The 23,599-nt window shown below is 57.0% G+C and overlaps 3 protein-coding genes across 7 annotated transcripts; 2 read left to right on the top strand and 1 right to left on the bottom strand.

Annotated features, from left to right (window-relative positions):
- Positions 1-582: 582 nt before the first annotated feature.
- NPBWR2 (neuropeptides B and W receptor 2) lies at positions 583-2,040 on the top strand. The gene has a single exon (XM_027558179.1). It carries the CDS (start codon positions 665-667, stop codon positions 1,673-1,675), a length of 1,011 nt encoding a protein of 336 aa, XP_027413980.1. The 5' UTR covers positions 583-664; the 3' UTR covers positions 1,676-2,040.
- Positions 2,041-5,250: 3,210 nt separating this feature from the next.
- Positions 5,251-22,072, bottom strand: OPRL1 (opioid related nociceptin receptor 1). Of its 5 annotated transcripts, XM_027559229.1 has the most exons (6): positions 21,616-22,072; positions 16,562-16,711; positions 15,513-15,836; positions 13,090-13,345; positions 7,324-7,679; positions 5,251-7,225 (listed from the first exon to the last, which is right to left on the bottom strand). In XM_027559229.1, exons 3-6 carry the CDS (start codon positions 15,673-15,675, stop codon positions 6,702-6,704), a joined length of 1,299 nt encoding a protein of 432 aa, XP_027415030.1. In that variant the 5' UTR covers positions 15,676-15,836; positions 16,562-16,711; positions 21,616-22,072; the 3' UTR covers positions 5,251-6,701. The 5 variants fall into 5 exon arrangements, with proteins under 5 accessions (XP_027415030.1, XP_027415029.1, XP_027415028.1 ...); XM_027559228.1 differs by lacking the exon at positions 21,616-22,072 and having other exon boundaries at positions 15,513-17,063; XM_027559227.1 differs by lacking the exons at positions 15,513-15,836; positions 16,562-16,711; positions 21,616-22,072 and adding an exon at positions 13,822-14,206.
- LKAAEAR1 (LKAAEAR motif containing 1) lies at positions 17,428-21,642 on the top strand. Its single transcript, XM_027559245.1, has 2 exons — positions 17,428-20,069; positions 20,157-21,642. The coding sequence occupies exons 1-2, from the start codon at positions 19,434-19,436 to the stop codon at positions 20,214-20,216; spliced, it is 696 nt and encodes a 231-aa protein (XP_027415046.1). The 5' UTR covers positions 17,428-19,433; the 3' UTR covers positions 20,217-21,642.
- Positions 22,073-23,599: the final 1,527 nt, after the last annotated feature.

Here is a 23,599-nt window from a genome sequence, read left to right as displayed (position 1 = left end):
CTGCCTGAACTGGCCACCACCAGTGCCCACCAAGGACACCAACTTCCAGCCACGTGTCTCCGAACAGGTCAGTGAGTAAAAGTGCAGATGGCCACACATGGAGGGTCTACAGTGTGACTGGGAGGGTACCGCTCCAGGACTCCCCATCCAAGGGGGCCAGGGGTATACTGGGAGGTGCATTTTCCAAAGGCCTGCCTTGAGTAGCTTGTGCTTCTGGGTGTGGCTGGGACAGGGGCTGGGGTTGGGGGCAAACCCAAGCCCTCCCCTTCTGAGAGATGTGGTCAGCAGGGGCTGGGGTGGAGGCAGATCAGAGACCGCCCTTCCCAGAAGGGTTATTGGCAGCCTCTGCAACAGGGAAGGGGCTTGGGGAGGGAGCTTGATCAGCTAGAAGCGCTGCCCAGGAGAAGGTATCCCCAGCACCCGCCCAAGCTCTCTGAGGCCACTGGACAGGGTGGAGAGAGATCCCATGTGCCCATGACCCTGGCAAAGGGGCCACAGCCTCAGCCAGAAAACTTGAGGCACCTGTTGTTCCAAGCTGACAGTCAGGTCCCAGAGATTCTGGTTCTTTCTTTCTCAAGATCCAGCCCAAGGAGGCCCCTGCCCAGAACCCCAGCTTGGAAGCACCTCCCACCTTCCAGGTCACAAACCGTTACGGCCTCGCCCCATGATGGAGGCCACTGGGCTGGAAGGCCTGGAAAGCACAAGCTCCCCCTGCCCAGGTAGCACAGGCACCGGCCTCTCATGGGACAATGGCACCAGACACAATGCCACCTTCCCCGAGCCGCTGCCTGCCCTCTACGTGCTGCTGCCGGTGGTATACTCTGTCATCTGTGCCGTGGGGCTGGTGGGCAACGCAGCCGTCATCTGTGTGATCCTGAGGGCTCCCAAGATGAAGACAGTGACCCACGTGTTCATCCTGAACCTGGCCATCGCCGACGGGCTCTTCACGCTGGTGCTGCCCACCAATATTGCTGAGCACCTGCTGCAGCGCTGGCCCTTTGGGGAGGTGCTCTGCAAGCTGGTGCTGGCCATTGACCACTGCAACATCTTCTCCAGTGTCTACTTCCTGGCCGCCATGAGTATAGACCGCTACCTGGTGGTTCTGGCCACGGCACGCTCCCGCCGCATGCCCCGGCGCACCGTCCGCAGGGCGAAGGTCGCCAGCCTGTGCGTCTGGCTGGGTGTCACAGTCGCAGTGCTGCCCTTCCTTACCTTCGCAGGCGTGTACAACAATGAGCTGCAGGTCACAAGTTGTGGGCTGAGTTTCCCGCGGCCCGAGAGGGCCTGGTTCCAGGCAAGCCGCATCTACACGCTGGTGCTGGGCTTCGTGGTGCCCATGTGCACCCTCTGCGTGCTCTACGCAGACCTGCTGCGGAGGCTAAGGGCCCTGCGGCTCCACTCCGGAGCCAAGGCTCTGGGCAAGGCCAAGCGGAAGGTTAGCCTCCTGGTCCTGGCCGTGCTGGCTGTGGGCCTGCTCTGCTGGACGCCCTTCCACCTGGCCTCAATTGTGGCCCTGACCACAGACCTGCCCCAGACACCGCTGGTCATCATCGTCTCCTATGTGGTCACCAGCCTCAGCTACACCAGCTCCTGCCTCAACCCCTTCCTCTATGCCTTCCTGGATCACAGCTTCCGGAAGAGCCTCCGCACCGCATGTCGGTGCCAGGGGGCATAAGCGCCCCCCTCATGGCCTGCAGACAGTAGAAAGGTTCTGTGCCTTTCAAGGACCATCCCACTGTTCACCCTCTATCATTATTTCCTCCAGACAAAGAAACACCCATGAAGCCTGGCCACTGAGCCTGCAGAGAGGGCCATGGACCTTCTAGTCCTGTGACTCTGCCCCCTGGACAGCCCCTGGGCAGTCAGGTGTGGGGATTCGGGTCTTACCAAACCCTCCCCCTACCCTGCCTACCCCAGGAGATGATCCTGGCACAACAGATATCCTGGGGGACACCTCAGGCAACAAAGCCAGGTTGTTGTTCAATCGCTCAGTTGTGTCCAACTCTTTGAGACCCCATGGACTGCAGCATGCCAGGCTTCCCTGTCTTCACCATCTCCCGGAACTTGCTCAAACTCATGTCCATTGAGTCGGTGATGCCATCCAACCAGCTCATCCTCTGTCATCCCCTTCTCCTCCTGCCTTCAATCCTTCCCAGCATCAGGGTCTTTTCTAAAGTCAGGGGTTGCTGCAGAAGCCAAAGACACACATCGAAGGAGGCCACGAAGCTCTCACAGCCTGAAACCCAGGTGACATTCCACCATGAGGCCTGTGCTGCATCCCTTTCTGGCTCCCAGATGAGGGTTCAGGGGCCCCCAAGCACCCCATGCCCCTTGTGCTTTCTGCACCATTGACTGTGACCCCCTACTGTCCTGCTATGGGACCCAAGGCTCTTTTGCCAGGACTTCTGGACCCCACCAATAACAGGGGGCATCTGTAACCTAGAAGGGCTGGCACCTGGACCCTTTCCTCCCTGACGTGTGGCCTGAGGGGCAGACTTGTGCTGAGTCTGGGGATGGAGTGGAACACTCATGGACTGGCCACTCAGAGACCATTTCTGCCACTGGGGAGGGGGACACGGCAGGTCTCTGAAGACAGCCTTGGTGGGCCTTGGCCAGACCCCCTACTCTCAGCCCCAAAGCCCCCAGGTGCTCCCATGCCTGGGGCTCCAGCTTTACCATTCTGTGAGTTGCCTGCCTGGAACCCAGTAACCTGGGCCCTTGTGGGGCCTCAGGTTGTCTTTGGTCCTTGTGATATGGCTCTGGCAGGTCTGTCCAGCTGGCAAGCAGGCCCCACCTTTCGACACCCCATGAGGTGGCTACCAGGGTGCGTACCCACTTCCCCCAACCCAGGCATGTGAAACAGTTCAGGCACACCACCGCCCTCCAGCCTGAAACAGGTCAGCGGTTACCTCCATCCTCTCATTTTCCCGACCACACCGTATTAGAAGCTACTGCTTGATGACAAAATTTCCCCCAAAATTAGCAGCTCAGAGCAACTCTATTCGCTCACAAAGAATGTGGGTCAGGAACCCCAGGGCAGCTCTCAGCTGGTTCCAGTTCAAGGTCTCTCCTGAGATTTCAGGCAGGACTTCAGCTGAGGACCCAGGCACCAGAAGGCTGAACTGCGGCTGGAGAAGCGGCTTCCTCACAGGCCACTGGCAAGAGGCCTCACTTCCTGGCCAGGTGGACTGTCCACAGGCAGCTCGGGCATCTCCCACACATGGCACCAGGTGGGTCTCCAGGGCAGCATCGGAGAGACAGCCAGGGGGGAACCTCCACACCATCAAGGCCTATCTGGGAAGCCACTCCGCTACTTTCTGCTCCTTAGAAGCGAGTCCGCAAGTCCCCCCCGACACACACTCAGGGGCTGTGACCTTCTCCAGCCTCCACCAGCTCCCAGCCTCTCCAGGAAGAACCAGCTGTTCTCCAGGAAGATCGGCTTCCTCACAGCCTCGCAGTCACACCTCTCCAAGCAGCAGCCGTAATTACCTCGTCTGCGCTCATCCTGCGCCCTGTGAGCTCCTTGAGAGGAGAACTGAGACTCCCACACCCCAGCTGAGACCCCAGCGGCGCCCCAAGGTGTAAATGCGCTCAGCGGGAACACGGAGGGCGTGGGCCGGGCTGTGTCAGCGGGAAGCCGGCGGGAGCACGGGGGAGGGGCGCCGCGGAGGGTCTCCCTCCCCGTCCACAGCAGAACATCTCCTCAGCACTGGAGGGGCCAACCAAGCCTCCTCAGCGGACCCCACACTCTTTGTTCCCCGAGGTGGCCCCTCGACTCCCACAGCCGAGGCGGATCGGGCCGGCCAGGCGGCCCACAGGAACCGCCCAGCCGATAGGAGGGAGGGTCTTCACGCCAGACACCAAGGGTGGGGGAGCCAACCAAGATAGAGGGAGGGGAGAGTGAGTTACGGACCCCCGAGGAAAATGCCGCCCCCCCCCCGCTCCACCGTGACGCCAGAGACGGGCTGGGGAGCGGGGAGGGGGTGTCCCCACGCTCTGGGCTCCTGGTCCCATAGAGAACTGGTCCTCTCCTCCAGTCCCCAGACAACCGTCCCCGCCACCCGGCCCCATTGCCGGGACCCCGGCCCAGCACCGCCCGGCAGGGCTAGTGGGTAGAGTCTCCGCGGGCCACAGCGCCCCTGGTGGTCAAAGTCCGGAGCGCCAGGTGAGCCCGCAGCTTCCCCGGTCCAGCCCATCAGCTGACCCTTCCCCAGTCCCGCCTTCCCCGACAATCCCGTGAGGAGGATTGCGGTGCCTTCTGCGCAAGCAAGGAAACCAAGGCTCGCAGAGGCTGGGGGACTGACCCTACCCAGCTGGTGGGGGCGAGGCAGGGACCGGGCGGAGGTGCGGATGCAGGCTGGGGGGAGGTTGGGAGGGCGGGTGGGGCTGGAGGAAGGTGGGGGAACCGAGGTGAGGTCGGGGTGCAGGTGGGGAGAGCGAGCGAGCCAGGGCTCCCCCTCCCCTTCCGAGGCCCCTCGGGCTCCTGGCCGACCCCTCAGCGCCCCCAGGACTGGGACGAGCGCAGACGATCCGATCGCTGTGGCGTGGGCCTAGTAGGCAGGATCAGCGCAGCTTCCAGGGGCCTACCCGGAGCCGCCACCTCCGCGGGGACCTAAGTGCCCCCTCGCTAACACCCAATGAGTGGCTCCTCCCTCCTAAACTTTACTCTGTTGCTAAAATTTTGTGTTAACTGCTATTTGCTTGACATTAAAACATATGCAAAACCAGACATTGGCCCCTCTGCCTGTGCCCAAGCACTGCCATCCAGCCCTGTCTCTGACAGGGCTCTCTGCCCGAGGTTCAGCCTGCGTGGTACTGGGCCATTGCAAGGACCAGGAGGATCTTTGAATCTCAGGGCCACCAAAGGAGCAGTGCTGTCTGTCTGTCATCAAACTACCTTGGAGCCACCTTCGAGAGTGAGGTGGGGGTCTGCTAAGACTAAATGCAGGTGAAGAGAACCCGGCCCCCTGTGGGGAACTGCCCACCAACTTGATCCACAGGAACCACTGGCTGCAGCGGCACAGAGTCAGTACTTGTTTGGGGAGCAACTCTGTGCTGAAGCAAAGGAGACAGGTCCCAGCACATCATGCACTATTCGACCCCTTCCCAGAGTGGAGGCCTCCCAGGAAGACCGTCGTCACACACAGAGCCTGGGCAGGTGAGGAGCAGGTTGGCATCCCATGCCCCAACCCCAGAAAAGCTACTCCCAAACCCCCCCGCAGGGTCAGAAACACCTTGTGGGCAGAGCGCTCTGACCAGCATGCAGGGGTTTATTCTGACCCTCTGTCATGACCCTGGAGACAGTTCAGGGCAGTTTACATGCAGGGGAAATCACACTCTCGGCATGCACAGATACACAGAGACATGTTACACAGGAACAGGCTGACACATCTTTCAGCATTGGTGAGAAAACGCCACAGTTGTAGTGGCTCTGGTCCTCCCAGCCTCTCGCTGCTGGCGGCACAGAGAGCCCCACCCTCCCCAGGAACAACCCCACAGGGCCCAGAACCCCAAAGCACGAGAGGCCAGTCCAGAGTCAGCATCGCCCCCTCTCTGCCTCAGGTCACCTGGCCAGGTCTGCAGCTCACCTGGCAGCTGTTTCAGCAGCCAGTCTGCATGGAGAGCCTTTGCCGAGTCACTGACCTACAGGCTTCATCTACAGACCTGGAGGGTGCTTCTCTAGGTGGCCATGGTGGGCAGGGTCCCCACGGCCCAGAGAGTCCTTGCAGCCTTGCCCCAGCTCTCCTACCAGCTCTGCATACGAAGCTGTCCTCTAACTGGCACTGCTTAAGACAAGTTGTAACAGTAGGAAGGTCCCCCACAGACACATGGAGGCCTGAAAATGAAGTAGTGATCAGTCACTGGGGATGCAGAGCAGAACCTGGCCCACTACCATCCTTCCAAGGCCACCAGAACAGACAGGGCAGAGGTTTCTGCTGGCTGCACAGCCGCTGACCTCGGATGGAGTCTGAAACGAGGGATCTGAGGGGGAGGCTGAGGGGGGCTGAGGGAGGCCCGGGCACACCAGAAAGATCACCACCAAGCCTTCCCCACTCCCTGCAGCTGAGACCAGGCACAAGGGCTGCTCCACAAATGACAAAGGCCTGCAGTGGTCCTCCTGGGCACCTCGCACACCTGAACAGCCATGTCTGCGGTGCAATGGTTCATGTGTTCTGGAGGAAACAGGCTTGCCAAGAAACCTCCAAAGGAAGTTCCACTCTCAGAACAAGTCCCACTGCCCGGGGATGCCCGCTGGACTCTCCAGGCAGCCCCGTGCCTGTCCAGCTGCCCAGAGGAGACACTGCAAGGCTCCCAGCAGACAGCACACAGCGTGAGGACGCATGGGTCTGTACAGCTGCAGTTACACCTCCAGGTGTGTGTCCATCCACAGCAAGATGTTGAGGGAGAGACCAGAAGGGTCCATGAGGCTTGACAATGCCAGCGCACCTCTGGCAGGCAGCTGAGTCCACGCATCTGCCCCCTGCCCTGCACTAGTAGGACCAGGGCCTTGAGGGCGGCCGTCCTGCTCTGACCTGTCCCATGATGGCAGCAGACCCTCCGAGGCCACAGGGCAAGCCATGGAGTCTGGTAGTGCACAGTGACAGTGCGTCAGCCTAGAGAGCGGTGACCTGTGTGAGCTCTGTGTTGGGTGTGGATGGGCTCTGCGGGCTGACAGGCACCATGGGCAGGTCCACGCCTAGTCATGCTGGCCGCGGCACTGTCTCGGCGGTCTTGTGGGCGAGAGCCACGTCCTTGGCAATGCTGCGCACGCGGTCGGACACCTGCATCTCCCGTCGCAGGGTTGATGCACAGCAGAACTTCCGGAAGCAGGCTTTGAAGTTCTCATCCAGGAAGGCATAAAGGATGGGGTTGAGGCCACTGTTGACATAGCCAAGAGCTGTGCAGAAACGCAGGATGGCCACTGCGGTCTCACTGCCCGGCTGGACACCCAGCCCTTGGACCAGCACAAAGACCTGGACAGGCGTCCAGCAGCCCACGAACACTGCCACCACCACCAGCACCAGTCGTGTGATGCGCCGCAGGTTCCGGTCCTTCTCCCGGGAGCCTGAGAGCAGGCGGACGCCACGCAGCCGCCGGATCATCAGGCTGTAGCAGATGGAGATGATGAGCACGGGGATGATGAAGGAGAAGAGGAAGATGCAGACGGCAAACACAGGGCCCCAGTAATCCTGTGGGGTGGGGATCTCCACCAGACACTCGATCTCTGCAAGAAGAAGAGCGGAGTCAGGGCAGGTGGGCAGGGAGGGAGCCACCCAGAGCCAGGGCAGCAGGGAGCTGGAGAGGAAAGGCCACTGCACTGACCTTCATCCTCAACCTGTGCCGAGCCCATGATGGCAACAGGAACACCGACAACGGAGGCCAGGGCCCAGATGGCCACGTTGACGGCCTGGGCCTTGCTGGATGTCCGGACGTCGAGGGCGCGGATGGGGTGGCAGATGGCCACATAGCGGTCCACACTCATGGCAGTCAGCGTGAAGGTGCTGGTGAACATGTTGTAATAGTCAATGGCAATGACTGTCTTGCACAAGGCATTCCCAAACGGCCAGAAGCCCAGGAGGACATCTGTGCCCTGGAAGGGCAGTGTCAGCAGCACCAAAGTGTCTGCCAGGGCCAGATTAAAGATGTAAATGTTGGTAGCAGTCTTCATCTTGGTGTGTCTGCAGAGAGGAAAGAAGGCTTCACTTGGCCTGTGAGACCTGGCAGCAAAGGGCAAGGGGCCCTTCTTCTTGGCCATCACAGGGGGCAACCACTCTGACCCCTGTCAAAATGTAGGCTCCTGGGCCCAGCCCAGTGATATGGAGCCTGGAGGCAAATATTTTAACAAATTTTTCAAGTACTTACAGTATACAAAACAGTTCATAAACTAAAGACTGGTCTGCTTTGGAAAAGATGAGTGTGTGGGCAGACCAGTATAAGCCTGACCCTGCATGAGAGCAGAGGAAGAACTCATAAAACAAAGAACCTGTCCTCCTCCCTTTTAAGGCTACCCTAAGACCCTTCTTGGACCAAAATGCTGGCCTTCCACCATCAAAGGTTTCCAGGGACTCCAGAATCTGTAAGAGCACACTAAACCAGGCCTCACTGTTGCTTAGCAACTGAGACAGAAAATGGTGACAGGAAGGGGATGGATGCTAATGGGGTCTGATTGTATCCAAGAACTTGGCACAGGGCTGGGGAAATTGTGGGTGCTTAATATCTGCTGAATGAATTAACAGTTCTGAGAGTAGTGATGGTAGTAGTGTTGATGATGGTGGTAATTATGGTGGTAGAGATGGTAGTGATGATGGTGATGATGCTGATGGTGGTGGTGGTGATGGTGGCAGTGGTGGTGATAGTGCTGCTGTTGCTGCTACTCTTACTGGTGGCAGTAATGGTGGTGATGATGGTGATCGTGGTGGTGGTGATGGTGGTTGTGGTGGTGATGGTGGTTGTAGTGGTGATGGTGGTGGTAGTGGTAGTGATGGCAGTGGTGCTGCTGCTACTCTTACTGGTGGCAGTGATGGTGGGGGCAATGGTGGTGATGGCGGTGGTGGTAACTGAGGTGGCAGTGATGGTGGTGGTGGCAGTGATAGTGGTGATGGTGGTGGTGATGGCGGTGGTGGTGATGATGGTGGTTGTAGTGGTGATGATGGTGGTAGCAGTGATGGTGGTGGTGGTGGTGATGGTAGGTGATGGTGGTTGTAGTGATGATGGTGGTGGTAGTGGTAGTGATGGCAGTGGTGCTGCTGCTGCTACTCTTACTGGTGGCAGTGATGGTAGGGCGATGGTGGAGATGGTGGTGATGATGGTGATGATGCTGATGGTGGTGGTGGTGGTGGCAGTGGTGGTGATAGTGCTGCTGTTGCTGTTACTCTTACTGGTGGCAGTGATGGTGGTGATAATGGTGATGGAGGTGGTGGTGGTGATGGTGGTTGTAATGGTGATGGTGGTGGTGATGGCGGCGGTGGTGGTGATGGTGGTTGTAATGGTGATGGCGGTGGTGGTGGTGTGGCGGTGGTGATGGCGGTGGTGGTGGTGATGGTGGTTGTAATGGTGATGGCGGTTGTGGTGGTGATGGCGGTGGTGGTGGTGGTGATGGCAGTGGTGCTGCTACTGCTACTCTTACCGGTGGCAGTGATGGTGAGGGTGATGGTGGTGATGGTGGTGGTGGTAACTGAGGTGGCAGTGATGGTGGTGGTGGCAGTGATGGTGATGGTGGCAGTGATGGTGATGGTGGCAGTGATGGTGGTGGTGATGGCAGTAGTGGTGGTGATGGCGGTGGTGGTGGTTGTAGTGGTGATGGTGGTGGTAGTGATGGCAGTGGTGCTGCTGCTGCTCTTACTGGTGGCAGTGATGGTGGGGCAATGGTGGTGGTGGTAACTGAGGTGGCAGTGATGGTGGTGGTGGCAATGATGGTGGTGATGGTAGTGGTGGTGGTGATGATGGTGGTTGTAGTGGTGGTGGTGGTAGCAGTGATGGTGGTGATGATGGTGATGGTGGTGGTGGTAGTGATGGCGGTGGTGGTGGTGATGGTGGTTGTAGTGGTGATGGTGGCAGTGATGGTGGTGATGATAGTGATGGTGGTGGTGGTGGTGATGACGGTGGTGGTAACTGAGGTGGCAGTGATAGTGGTGATGATGGTGATGGTGGTGGTGGCAATGATGGTAGTGATGGCGGTGGTGGTGATGATGGTGGTTGTAGTGGTGGTGGTGGTAGCAGTGATGGTGGTGATGATGGTGATGGTGGTGGTGGTAGTGATGGTGGTGGTGGTGGTGATGGTGGTTGTAGTGGTGATGGTGGCAGTGATGGTGGTGATGATAGTGATGGTGGTGGTGGTGGTGATGACGGTGGTGGTAACTGAGGTGGCAGTGATAGTGGTGATGATGGTGATGGTGGTGGTGGTGATGGTGGTGGTAGTGGTAGTGATGGCAGTGGTGCTGCTGCTGCTACTCTTACTGGTGGCAGTGATGATGGGGTGATGGTGGTGATGGTGGTGATGGTGGTAGCAGAGGCAACAAGGTTCCATGTCTATTAGGCTACCATGAAGGAATCTGGGGTTTAGTTCTGCATCTTAGAGAGGGATTAAGAATAATCCCAAAGAGGCCTTAATTATGACAGAATAACAATGATAATGATGATGGCACATGCCTGTGCCAAGTTCTTCATTTGAGTTTTATCTCATTTAAGATTTCAAAACTGCTAGTTTGATGCCCACTCTGTACATGAGGATATTCAGGCTCAGAGGATCTAAATGGCCTTCTCAATGCCATAGAGCTGATAAAGGGAAAAGTGAGTCAGAAGAATTAGGAGAGAAGCCACAGACAGGAGAAAAGATTTGCCAAAAAACACATCTGATACAGGACTGCTAATACTCAACAATAAGAGGCAACCTGGTTAAAAAATGGGCCAAAGACCTTAACAGAACCTCACCAAAGAATATATACAGACAGCAAATAAGCACATGAAAAAATGCTCCACCTCATATGTCATCAGAGAAATAGGAATTAAAACAACAACGAGATACCACCACATACCTATTAGAATGACCAGCATTTGGAGCTCTGACCCACTAAATGCTGGTGAGGACATGAAACAGTACAGCCACTTTGAAAGACAATTGATAGTTTCTTACAAAGCAGACTCTTTCCATAAGATGCAGCATCACCTACCCTTTGATATTTCCACAAATGAGTTGAAAACACACCCAAATAAAAACCTACATATGGATGTTCACAGCAGCATGATTCCTAGTTGCCAAAACTTGGAAGCAACCAAGATGTCCTCCAGTAGGTGGATGGATAAATAAACTGTGGCTTATCCAGAAAATGGAATATTATTCAGCAATAAAATGAAATGAGCTATCAAGCCATGAAAAGACATGGAAGAAACTTACATGCATATTGCTAAATGAAAAAAAAGCCAATCTTAAGAGGCTACAGACTGCATGATGCCAGCATTCTGGAAAAGGCAAAACTACGGAGAGAGTAAAAAGATCAGTGTTTGCCAGGGGTTGGGAGGTAGCAAGGCTGAGGAGGATTTTTAGGGCAATGAAACTATTTGGCATGATACTATAACTGTAGATGAGTGTGCAAGCTCAGTCGTGTCCAACTCTTTGTGACCCTGTGGACTGTAGCCCACCAAGCTCCTCTGTTTGTAGGGTTTTCCAGGCAAGAATACTGGAGTGGGTTGCCATTTCCTTCTCCAGGGGATCTTCCCAGCCCAGGGATCAAACCCACACCTCCTACGTCGCCTACATTGGCAGGCAGGTTCTTTTACCACTAAGTCACCTGAGAAGCCCCATAATTGTAGATACATATCATTATGTATTTGTCCAAAGCCACAGAAAGTATAACACCAAGAGGGAAACCTAACGCAAACTATGAATTTGGGGGGATTATGATGTGTTGATGTAGGTTCATCAGTCGTGAAAACGTCCTGTTCTGGGAGGGATGTTGATAATGGGGGAGATTAGGCCTGGGGACCAGAGGGCAGGGACTATATGGGAAACCTCTGTACTTTCTGCTCAATTTTGCTGTGAACCTAAACTATTCTAAAAAATTGCCTTTAAAAAGAGCAGGGCCAGGCTTCCCTGGTGGCTCAGTGGTAAAGAATCCACCTGCCAATACAGGAGACAAGGGTTCAATCTCTGATCAGGGAAGATTCCACATGCCACAGAGCAACTAACCCTTGCACCACAACTACTGAGCCTGTGCTCTAGAGCTCAGGAGTTGCAGCTACTGAGCTGTGCACTGCAACTGCTGAAGCCCGCGCGCCCTGGAGCTCATACTCCTCAACAAGAGAAGCCTCTGCAATGGGAAGCTCATGCTCCGCAACTAGAGAGTAGCCCCCACTTGCTGCAACTAGAGGAAAAAGTGCGTGCAGCAACGAAAACCCAGTACAGCTAAATAAATACAATTAAAAAAAGAAGGGACAAACCCACCCCCAGGTGCCACATTCACCCACAGCAAACCCTCCAGCCACAAGAGGCATGTGAGTCTGGTACCATGGTCTCAGCAATGAGGGAGGGGCGGCTGCTCCTCGCAGGTCTGTGTCTGAGTGCACAAGTGAGACACACCAGCACATACAAACGTACAAGGGCATGCTCAAACACATGCACACATATGGACACAGATACAGACACAAGGTCATGTGTACTTGCACTGTGCGGCACACTCACCTGTGCACACATGCATGTGTTCAAGCTCATTCGTGTCCATGCTCACACATACAAACGTGTGTGCTCACATGTATTGTAGCCATGCACACAGATGCATGTACAAGGTGCAGTACACACTGAGTATGCACACACCCAGATGTGCACACACTCTCATGCATGTACTCGTGAACAGTCAGTCACATGCTCACATGTGCATGTACATATATGCACATACACACACATGTGTGACTCCATGCAGTCCCAATGCCATCCCCACACATTGTTCCCACCCTGTCCCCACACTCTTTCCCCATGCCCTTACCACTCCGGTTCCCCATGCTGTGCTCTCACGCTGTCTCAGCCATCCTTCCACGCTGCCCCCACACTGCCACCTATGATGTCCTCTAGCAGCTTGGCTGTCACTCTTGACCCCATGAGTATTCCCACTCTGAGCACCAGCAAATGCTGGAACCAGCCCAGACACCAGCAGTAAACTCAGCCCTGGAGCTGGAGGAAGGGTCTTCGTGCACCTCCCTGGCATGGGCCCTGGATCACCCTGACAAGAGGTGCCTCCTGGGATCACTGGGGGGCCCATGAGATACTCGCTCAGCAGCTTGGCCAGGAGCCTGGCCCATGGCTGAGACCTGGAAGTCATCTCTCAGAAGTCAGGGTGACACACCATCTGGGGCAGAGTGGCACCTCCTCCCTCACCCAGACTACCCCCTCCCCGAGTCAGGCGCCTCCACCCCGAGGAACTGAGCACCCAGGGCCTAAGGACTGACCCTGCCCAGTGACAGGGTGACCAGGAACTGAAGGGGGAGGGGCAGAGCCCCCCTGCCAGACCCACCCAGAGCAGGCCCTTTTTATGCCCCTTGGAGCTGCCCAGGACTCACCTGCAGTTAACTTGGGGGAGGGGGGGACACCCAGCTTACCTGAGGATGACGTACATGACGAGACAGTTTCCCAACAGCCCCCCGATGCACACGGCCAGGTAGAGCCCCAAAATGGTGACCTTGAGCCCAAGGGGCAAGAAGGCACCATGGCTGGCGTTTAGCAGCAGGTGAGGGGGCAGCAGACTGTGGTTGGCGCTCAGGAGGGACAGGTTGCCCTGCAGGTGCTCTTGGTAGAGGACCTCCCAGAACGGGGCAGGGAAGAGGGACTCCATGCCAACACCCCGCACAAAAAGCCCTGGGAAAGCACAGGGACACGTGAGCACAGCACCCCACACCTACCCAGCCCCAGGCCACAGACGTGGAGATACACGTATGTGCGCGCACACACACACACACACACACACACAGTAGCAGCTGGAGACATGCAAACGTGTATGCCCAGACAGGGACACGCAAACACAGGCGACATGTGCACACTCAGGGACACAGTCTCAGCTGGCCTGCGGTTCTCTCACGGTGTGCGTGGAGGTGGTTACACCAGGGACAAATGTCCAGCCACAGGGGCTCACGGACACATAGTGCGCACACACACACAAACCCACCCTCGTGCACATGCAGGCACAAAAGCAACGAAGACACACCCAGAAACACCTGGAACACAGGACACAGGGCAACTAGCGCAGGGCCTCCACCCGCCCCTCCCCAGCCCTGCCTGAGAGCCGCAGCCACCTTGGGTCCCCTCCACACCAGCCCTCAGCGGCTCAGTCTTACCTCGGTAACCTCCGTGGAAGCTGGGACCCCAGAGACCCTGACTCCCTTGGCCAACAGCAGAGCAGGGCTCGGAGCGCCTGCCTGACTCAGCCCTGGGTCCGGATGGGGCTGTGGCTGCCGCACAGTGGCAGCTGCTCCTGCTCCTTCTCAGACGCCAGACCAGACGCAGCAGCCTGGTGCGGAGCTGGGGGAGGGGAGGAGGCTGCAGCTCCACAGCGGGAGGGGCCGTGCAGGCTGGAGGAGGGGGCCCCAGGCTGGCGGAGGACAGATGCGAGGACCAGGGTACACCCTCAGAGATGAACAGAGCCAGGCTTGGACACACGGACACAAGAATACAGCTGCACACAGAACACAGACACATGGCCACGTGCACACACACACACACATACACACACAAAGACACACAGGGACTTGGGGACAGACACACAAGGACACACAGAAACATACAAAAACACGGAACAGAGACTCAGGGGGACGGACACAGACAGACAGACATGGAGTCTTGTCTCACACAGAGACAGGGACTTGCATGGACTTGGACCTGCCCTGGCTGGAGTTCAGTGCCCAGAACACTGCCCCTCAGCTAGGCTCCCAGGGCTGGTGAGCCAGAGTGGGCTGGCATGTGGGTGAATACATGGCAGGGCCCCTGCCCAGCCAGCCCCTAGCAGATCAGAACCTCATAAACAAGCAGGATGTCTGACTGTCCAGTGTGCCCCTGGGCCTCCTGTGTGCCAAGCCCATCATGAGCACAAGCTCGTCCATCCCCACTACCCCTGACCATTGCTCTCAGCATCCCTGTGTGCCCACAAGAGAAGTAAGCCTCAGCTTCTCAGCAGTATGAAGCCACCTGTCGAAATGGCAGAGACAGGGTTCAAACCCAGGTCTGTCTGCCACTTAGAGGCCCACCAAGGGCAACTCTGCCACAGCTGAGTCCCAGAGAAACATTTGGGCGTCATTCCCTCACAGCCTGGCCCCCAGCACCACCACTGAACATGCCTCCTTCCCAGCACTGGGGTCACATGTCATACGGGTGACCCCTGAGCAGAACTGCCAGCTCTACCCAATCATGGGGTCGTTCTTCCTACCCAGGTTCTGCCCACACAGCCTGGACCCTGCTTGGAGCATGTGTCTCCAAGGATGGGGACCTGGTTGCTAGGCAACTGGCAGCAACGTTGCTAGGATACCTGGCGAATCAGGAGAGGACAGAGCAGATACCCTAGGACTCAGCATCCCAAGCTGTCCCAGGATTTCTCTCTAGATCTTCACTGCAGTCAACTCAGGGACACATGTGGAGACACAGGGCACAACCACAAAGGCAATCAGGACACAAAGACTCACAAACACACACAAAGATGCCCATACAGGCACCCGGGGAAATGCACAGACACAGCTACGTGCTCAGAGATGCACAGACATCTTTGACCCACAAACACATGGGCCACAGCCACGCAAACCCATACCAGGGTGCATGTGAAGCACATGGTAGACACGGGAGAAGAAACAGATCAAGGCCTCAGACACCCCCGGGACACGTACATGCATCACATTCTCCAGGCGAAGCTTGAAGCCCGTGGGAGCCCGGCAGGGCAGGAAGCCAGGGGGGCTCAGCCTCCTGCAGCCTCCCCAACTGAACTGGACTCCCCAAGGTCTGAGTAGCCAATCCCCTTCCACCCCCCACTGTCTGGGCCCACCTGGCCGCCAGCTTCTGGAGATGCATTTCCTAATGGCCTTCAGCGTGAGGTAGGGGTTGAGTAGAAGGCTGCTGTGAGGCTGAATGTGAGTTCCGGTCTGGACAGACCTCCCAGGAAGGCGAATCAGATGGAGAAAGCACAGAGGGTGGTTGCAGGCTGACATCCGGCCCCTCACAGGGCAGTCTCAGTCCAAGGACAGGGTGGCGGGTGGCCAGGCTGGGGTGCTGATGACATCCCCTGGAGATGGCAGCCCCCCAGCGCTGGACTCTGGAGTGTTCTCACAAAGGGGGCTGGCCCAGGAAATGGCCTTGTCTTCCTGGACCCCTGCATAGCCAGGATGAGACACAAAATGTATGTGTCATAGGTGGGGCAGCAGGGAACACGTGAGCATTTGCCTCAAAGCAAGACAACCCCAAACACACACACCACACACAGGCAAAACAGAACACACAGGGGCACCAGGGATAGCCCAAGACACACAACTTCCACAAATGACAGCACCGACGTCCACAAGTGACAGCCTGACCAGGGATGCACGTGGAGGTCACAGGCATTTGGGGCAGGACACAGGTCCCAAAGTGCCACTGATACCCACAAACACCTCACTCTTGCGCCAGGGCCCCAGGCCCATCAACACCAGATGGCACACTGGCTGCTGCCCCTTGGTCCCCACATGTCTCACCACCCCTGAGCAGGGCACAGGAATCAAAGCACAGTTGCTGGTAGCCTCCAGGGAATTCAGCCATCCCCAGGGAATTCAGTCACCAGACTAATTGTGCTGTTAAAAGGTAAAAGGATTTTCATAATTCTGGGCTTCTTCATAAAATATTACTTTTCCCTTGTGATCTTAACTTCTTAATATTTACATACAGTGACAGAGAATTGTAGGTTTGCAATATCATGTTAAATTTTGCAGCCATTTAATAATACTTATTAATATTATTTCCAAGTTTTATTTTCAGGCCTTAGACCTCAGCAGTTCCATCTGCCCTTGACAAACACAAGACCTAGACACAGAAACAAGCAGGAGATGTGGCAGGGTATCTCACAGTGGCTGGCCCAGACAGCGAGAGCACCTCCCATCCCAGGAGAGTAGGGAAGATGGTGGAGAAGCAGGAAGAAGCTCCACTCAGGAATGTGAGCTCTGCCAGCATCGGGCCCCCTCGGGAATCAGGAGAGAGTGTCCAAGGTTCTCAGTCCTACAAAAACAGAGGGAATCCCTTCTTGCAGGAGATTGTGCCCATTCTCCACACCCCACATCCACACCATAACTCCCTGGCCTGGACCCAGGGAAGCTGAGAAGAGGGCCCAGACTTCTGGCTCAGAGAACTCCCTCCCGGGGGAGCACCAAGTAAGGGCTAGAGGTGGTCCCAGCCTGGGTTTCATATGTCCAGGAGGACTGCTTGAAGGAGGCAGCCTGCTAGGTCAGCCTGCCTAAGCCCTCACTGCTTCTTCTGGAGCCCAGAGACGTTTGTCTTCAAAATCCAGCAGGTGTAGAGTCACGGATGTAGAAAACAAACTTGTGGTTACCAGGGAATAAGGGGGGAAGAGGGGATAAATTGGGAGATTGGGACTGACACGTACACACCACTTTAGAAAAAAAAAGTGGATATATGTATACGTATAACTGATGGCTTTGCTGTACACCTGAGACTAACACAACACTAAATCAAGTACACCCTAACAAAATTCTTTTTTTAAAAAGCAGCAGCAGCAGCCCCCAGGTGAAGCTGAATCCCAAGGCCTAGTGTGTTTGTTAGTCGCTTAGTCCTGTCTGACTCTGTGACCCCACGGACTGTAGCCCACCAGGCTCCTCTGCCAATGGAATTCTCCAGGCAAGAATATTGGAGTGGGTTGCCATTTTCTTCTTCAGGGGATCTTCCCAACCCAGGAATCAAACCCAGGTTTCCTGCATTGCAAGCGGATTCTTTACCATCTGAGCCACCAGGGAAGCCCTATCCTAAAGGAACCAGCCCAGCAGCAGGAAGGGGAAAGTCCCAGGGACAGCTTCTTATAACTTGGGGGTGGGAAGGATGGACTGTTCCATGCAGCTTCAGGAAGGGGGTGGATGGCATGCCAGCTCTGGAGATACGGGGCTACCGAATCAGAGTTTACCCTCTCACCGGAAGCCAGAGCAAACTTTCAAAAAACAATGGGAATGGTCAACAGCCTCCTTCCAAAAGGCCAGAACCCCAGCTGAGACCCACCCCCCCTCCAAAGCCAAGACAGTCCCTCCCCTCAGGGGCTCAGGTCATGAGCTCCCAAAGGGCACCATCCACGGGCCCAAGTAGACAACCAAGAATAAAAGGGAGAGGCATGTCAGCACTGTGGGAACCACCTATACATGAACAAATTATGGACCTAATGCACTAATTCTGGCCTAAGGTAAACTGGAATGAGTCCATGGATTAATGAATCTGGAATAAATTGATGAGTACATGAACAAATTAAAGAATCAAATTAAGTGAATCAGTTATAAAATGTTACAAAACTCATAAATACATAGATAACAGGAATCTAGGAGCCAGGACCCAGAGATTCAGGGTTCATCAAAGCCTGAGTCTTAGTCTTAGACCCCTAGACCCCAAACTTGCCCAGGGAGAGGGGAGAACCCCGTGTTCTGCTGTGGGAGGCCTCTAGGGCCACGTAGAGGGGAAAGGGGCTCAACTTGGAAGGTCTCCTCAGAGCTGCGCCCCTTAACCCCAAAACTGGCCAGCAGACAGCTCTCCAGCCAGGAAGCTGAGCCCACAGCCCTGGGGCGCTCTGGGGCTACTCGGAAAACAAAGAGCCCGCACTCTGTCTGGAAAAGCTGTGGTCATCTCCCCCAGGGTCCTTACACCTGGGAAGTCCCTCGGCGCAGGTGTCCAGGGCATCTTCGCTCTTGGACCAAGGCTGTAACTGCGCACCTTCCGAGGGGTCGCCCCGCCCCCGCTGGCATGGGGGAGGGGCGGGTCTCCTGGTTACCCAGCAACCGCGTCAACAAGTCCCTGAGAGTCCGGGCTGAGTTGGAGGTTCAGATCCGAGAAGGTGGAAAGTATGGGGTGTGGGAACGGGATGCAAGGGCTAGGGGCACTCCACTGCCCGCTGCTAAGGATGGGGTGAGAGAAGGAGCGGCCGTCAGCCTCTGTCCCAGTGTGGGCCGGGAGCTGGCCTGGGGTCTGTGGGATGGGCTGGGTGAGGAAAGGAGCCCTGAAGGGACTTTCTGGGTATTTCCCTTTCCCACCTCGTGGGCCCTCCCTCCCCACCTCCCTATCTCCTTTACCCCATCTACACCCAGAGGGGACAGACTGGGAGGATGGCATCTCCCCCACAGCAAGCCAGCTGTCCACTGGACTCTGAGCCTCCACCGCACACAAGTGAGACCTCTTACAGACAAACTGACCCACATAAGAAAATCAAACACACACACACACACACACACACACACACACACACCTCTCTCCCAGAAAAGCATGAGTCGCCTGTTCAGATACAAGGAAGACCCACAACCTGTATCTCCAGTCCCTAACACTAAAACAGATGGGCCTAAGGCCAACGCAGGTGGTGGGACTAAACACAAAGAGGGTCCCAGCATGGGGAGTGTCCACCAAGCCTCATCCAGAGCAGTCTCAAGCCGTCTCCACCCCTGGTCAGTGCTTGAGGTCAACTCAGGGGTCTCAGCTTTTTCTCACTAGACAGAGAGACAGCCCGAAGGGAGTGGATGAGAAAGTTCTAGCGGACTGCCTGAGTGAGTAGGAAGGCTGAGCTGACTGGGACGTGTGCGAGGTTGGGGTAAAGGTGCAGAGATCAGAGGTCCAGGCCCTAAAGTGGGTTCCGCAGGGTCCAGAGGGGCCGGAGCTGGGCGCCCAAGGTGGGTCCAGGTCAGGCCAAAGAGGCGGGGGGCAAGGGCTGGATGTTGTCTTCCCTCCACAAGGCTCGAGGATGCAGCCGGAGCCAGCGAAGGAGACCAGGAGGAGGGGCCCGCGGGAGCGAGCGAACAAGGGCGCGCAGGGAGCAGGGGCCCGCGTGGGGCGCGCCCAGGCGGAGCCCCCCAAGCCGGGCTGGGCCCTCACGCTGGAGGGGCTGGCGGCCATGCGGCCCGCGCAGCGCCACAGCCACCTGCTCTTCGGCGACCTGCTGGAGGACGTGGGCGCGGCCACTTGCCTCTTCCCGTGCGAGTCAGCGGAGGTGGGGTACCGCATGCCGGACTCGCGTGCGTGGACGCTGCCGCTTGAGCCACCCGCGCAGCGCCAGGACCGGCTCCTCGGCGTCCTTAAGGCCGCCGAGGCCCGCGGCCGAGTCCGCGCGCTCCGGCTGCGCTACGCCCGCATGCGGGTGAGGCAGGGACGGGGCCTGGGCGGGGGGAACTGCCAGGACGGGAGTGCTACAGGCCAGGGGGGGCACCCGTCGTCGCTAAGGCTCCGCAACAGCCCGGCCCCGACCCCGATCCCGCAGGCGGAGGAGATCTCGCTCCTCATTCAGTGCCAGAGGTCCGCGCGCGCCGCCATCCGGCTGGAGCTGTTCCTGCCGCCGCAGCTGAAGCCCACGAGGATCCCAGACCCCCTGGACCGGCAAGAGGTGCCCGAGAGCCCGGGAAAGGGCGGGAGGGAAGGCCCGCCCGCCCGCCTCCCTACACACCGGTCCCAAGCCCCTCTTCCCCCGCAGAGGAGGCGCGTGGAGACCATCCTGGAGGAGAAAGTCCACGGCAGCATCTTCCCACGTTGACAGCGACCCCACAGCGCGAAACCGCGCCCCACCCTCCTACATAAAGTCTCATTTCCCAACCACCCCCTGGTCTCTACGCTTCCCCTCTCTAAGTCCCCCGGCGGCGGAGGGAAGGGGTTAGGATGGATGCTGGATCTCCCACACGGGACATCAGGGTACACAGGGTGCGGCTCCTTCAACAAAGTGGAAAGATGCAAATTGGCGGACATCAGATGAACAGCGGGCAGGGACATTCCTAACCCCCCAAATCCCATGCTGCCCCCAGCAGGCAACCTGGTGCCCTGTGAATTCGTGGGGGTCTCCAGTCTGGCTGTGCCAGGAAGAAGAGCCTGGCTGGGCAAGAGTTGCAACCCCAGAAGTGAGGGCAACCTCAGGGAGAAAGCAGGACCCCTAGACCACAGGCCATTCCCTCAGAGGGTCAGAGAGGAAGCTGACGTTCTGGGCAGGAGAGTGACTGCAAGAGCCAACGCTGACCTTCAGACAAGAGCCAACGCTGGCCTTCGGACAGTCAGCTCTGTCTAGGAGGGTCTTCAGAAGACAGGGAGACTGGGGAAGGGGAGATCTCCTAAGGCAGACCTCTGGTTCTTGTTGTTGAGTCAGTCAGTCATGTCAGACTCTGCAACCCTGTGGACTGCCGCACGCCAGGCTCCTCTGTCCTCCACCATCTCCATGAGTTTGCTCAAATTCATGTCCATTGAGTCACCCAGATAGAAAGTCACTCTTGGTTTTCCTTTCCATCCTGATAGTCCCTCTCTGCCCCTTTGATTCCCCCTTACTGGAACACACACACAGAGGACAGGAAGGACACCACCCCTGTCCCACTCTGACAAACCCACATCCTGCAAAACCTCTGGATTCCAAAGAACATCTGGACAAAGTTTCTGGACAGATTTCCCCTTCAAGAATTTACTTTTCTCCCCAACACAGACTCTTTGCAGAGCCTGGGATTTCTCTTAGCCGGCTGTCCTTTTTCCTCCCTCTCAGCAGTCCAATGGGTTATCACAGAGGTGGGGGCCTCACACAAGGCCATCCCCTGCCAGGAGACTCCAGCAGAGTCACCAACCTGCAGCAGAGAACTGGTCCTAGAGGGGTGTGTCCTCTACTAACAGAGGCCAGAGCTGGGGTCAGCAAGGAGTCCTGTTTGATGGAAGCCCCTGACCGGACTCAGGATGGGGACCAGAACCCTCTGTGTCCCCAGCAAGCCCTAACCCCAACCAGGACACTTGGCCAGTTCTGAGCTGTTGCACCCTTAGCCTTGATCCAAGCCAGAACTGTGTGGAACTGAAGTCTGGAAGCTCCAGGAGAGAGGAGGGAGCTCTCTACAGGAGGGTAGGCAGAGAGAATAAGGAACAAGGGAGAGAGGGTGACTTGGGCATGGGACAGAGCAACAACCACTTACCTGCTGACACATGCAAGATGCCAACTAGCCCTGGCTCCCCTGGTTAAGCTCCCTGCGTCTGAACCCCAGCATTCCATCTCTGGGGAAGTGCCAAGCACTGGAATGATTTCATCTGTTTAGTAAAAGCACATTTTACTTCATCACTCCTCTGAGCCTCCATTTCTTTATCTTTAAAAAGGAAGCCTTAATGACCTCACATGGCATTATGGCCCCAGGTAAGTGCTCCATAAGAGAAGGGTCACTCTAAACAGGCAGGCACTGAAGGGCAGAGGACGAGAGAGGTGCACACAGCCCTGAGGAGCCATCCAGATGAAGGCTCCACCCTTCACCTGGAGCTCTGCACCAGGTGGGGGCTGGGACAGGGGGTAACTTTGATCACCCCACCAGGAAGGCGGCCTTGGTCTGAAGAGAATACCTGGGAAAGTGGCCGAGGACATTGCTGCAGGGCCTGGAGGAGGCTTCTGCTATGAGAAAGCAAAGACTGCAAGCCACAACCCAATGACTGGAGGCTATAAGGGATTTGGGTTGGGGGGGGGTCCCCAGGGCTGGGAGCTCATGCTCTAGACAGAGGGTCCTGGGTTCAAATCGCACCCCCAGTGTTACCCCAGGAGAGAGGTACACCAACCCCCACCACATCCAGCTGCCCTACACGTCTCAGGATGCAGGTGGAGATGCCATGTCAAGCATCACAGCATGAGCATGGCTGTGTGGCCTGGACTAAGTGTTGGCCCATCTTTGAAGGCCTTACCTCCTGGGACTGTTATCTAGGTTATATAAGCAGCAGCCACCTCCCACCTGGGTAGGCTTCTGGCCTCTGCTCTGGCCCAGCCAGCCTGTCAACATGACAGCCAAACCCTCTGAGGACACAGCATAAGAGGGCCCCCAGCCTGCGGGGCCTCTCCCTCCTCCCTGGCCTTGGCCTGCACTCTCCAGCTCAGCTCTGCCTAGCTGCCCTACTGGCTCCAGTTCTATCCTTTGCCAAGCAAGATGCAGGTCTGAAACACCCGCTCTCTGCTCTGTGGTTCTCCTTAGCCCTCCTCACCTCTCACCCAGTCTGCGAGTCTATTTCTTGTCTGCTCCGCGGCTGGTCTGTCCTGCCCACTGCCAGGTCCCAAGGCTGACACGTAGAGAACACCCAGACATTCGCAGGATGAAGACAGTTGTAAACTCCCCCCTTCCCTTTATATCCCCAAGAGCGCTGAAAAACGTGAGCATGTACAACTTTGTGCAACTGGAAGGCATTTTGTGAGCAGGCCCGGGGACCAAGGGACAGGAGCTGTACACGCTCTGAGGCTAGGGGACTCAGACACTCTGCAGACCACTTCCAGAGCAGGGTCAGGGCCGTCCAAACACGGGCCCAAAGCATGCTGGGATAAGGTATTTAACTCATCGAGTCATAAAATACGAGATTTGGCCAAAGAGAAGAGACAGGCATTCCTGGCAAAGGGGAGGGTGTGGCTTTAAACTTTAGAACATCTTGGGGCAACTGGAGGGGTTGAAAGGGACTCAGCTGGCCACATGGACAGGGACTTTGGATATAAGGACAGCCCGGATATAAGAACCATTGCCCCCCACCCCACCCCCAGTGGCGCTGCAGCCCAGGAACCGCCTTCCTTGGGAAGGCCCTACAGCACGGTGACTGACAGCACGCCCTTAACCGCGTTTCACAGCTAAGGATACTCAGTGTCAGAGAGCCTAGGGACGGCCCAGGAGTGACCACGGGGTCCAGTCCTTTCGAGCCGCCTCTCCCTTCCTTAAGAGGGGCAAGCAGCCTATGCAGTCGCCCCCTTCCACCCCCCCACCCCCTCCCCCACCCCCTCCCCCACCCCCCCAGTAACTGCAACGCTGGACTGGCCCCGCCGAGAAGAGCTGGAGGCACGGCCACACCCCCAGCTGCCGCAGTACCACTTCAGCCGCTCCGGGAGCCAGAGGCCCCAGCATCAGCACCTCATCTCCGCGGGCCACTCAGCGACAATGGGGACCC

Source organism: Bos indicus x Bos taurus, chromosome 13, assembly GCF_003369695.1.
Source record: "Bos indicus x Bos taurus breed Angus x Brahman F1 hybrid chromosome 13, Bos_hybrid_MaternalHap_v2.0, whole genome shotgun sequence".
NCBI classification, from domain to species: Eukaryota; Metazoa; Chordata; class Mammalia; order Artiodactyla; family Bovidae; genus Bos; species Bos indicus x Bos taurus.
The sequence above is the reverse complement of the archived record's forward strand: the minus strand, read 5'-3'. Positions and strand labels throughout refer to the sequence as shown.

What these genes read in the sequence shown, in the direction of transcription:
- NPBWR2 (XM_027558179.1), top strand. Translation starts at nt 665, where the DNA reads ATGATGGAGGCCACTGGGCTGGAAGGCCTGGAAAGCACAAGCTCCCCC.
- OPRL1 (XM_027559227.1), bottom strand. Translation starts at nt 14,182, where the DNA reads ATGTGTCTGTGTTCTGTGTGCAGCTGTATTCTTGTGTCCGTGTGTCCA. An exon ending in CTTCCACGGAGGTTACCGAG is followed by an intron (nt 13,346 to 13,821) that starts GTAAGACTGAGC and finishes GTGCTTTCCCAG; the next exon opens with GGCTTTTTGTGCGGGGTGTT. An exon ending in GTCATGTACGTCATCCTCAG is followed by an intron (nt 7,680 to 13,089) that starts GTAAGCTGGGTG and finishes TCCTCTCTGCAG; the next exon opens with ACACACCAAGATGAAGACTG.
- LKAAEAR1 (XM_027559245.1), top strand. Translation starts at nt 19,434, where the DNA reads ATGCAGCCGGAGCCAGCGAAGGAGACCAGGAGGAGGGGCCCGCGGGAG. An exon ending in ACCCCCTGGACCGGCAAGAG is followed by an intron (nt 20,070 to 20,156) that starts GTGCCCGAGAGC and finishes CTTCCCCCGCAG; the next exon opens with AGGAGGCGCGTGGAGACCAT.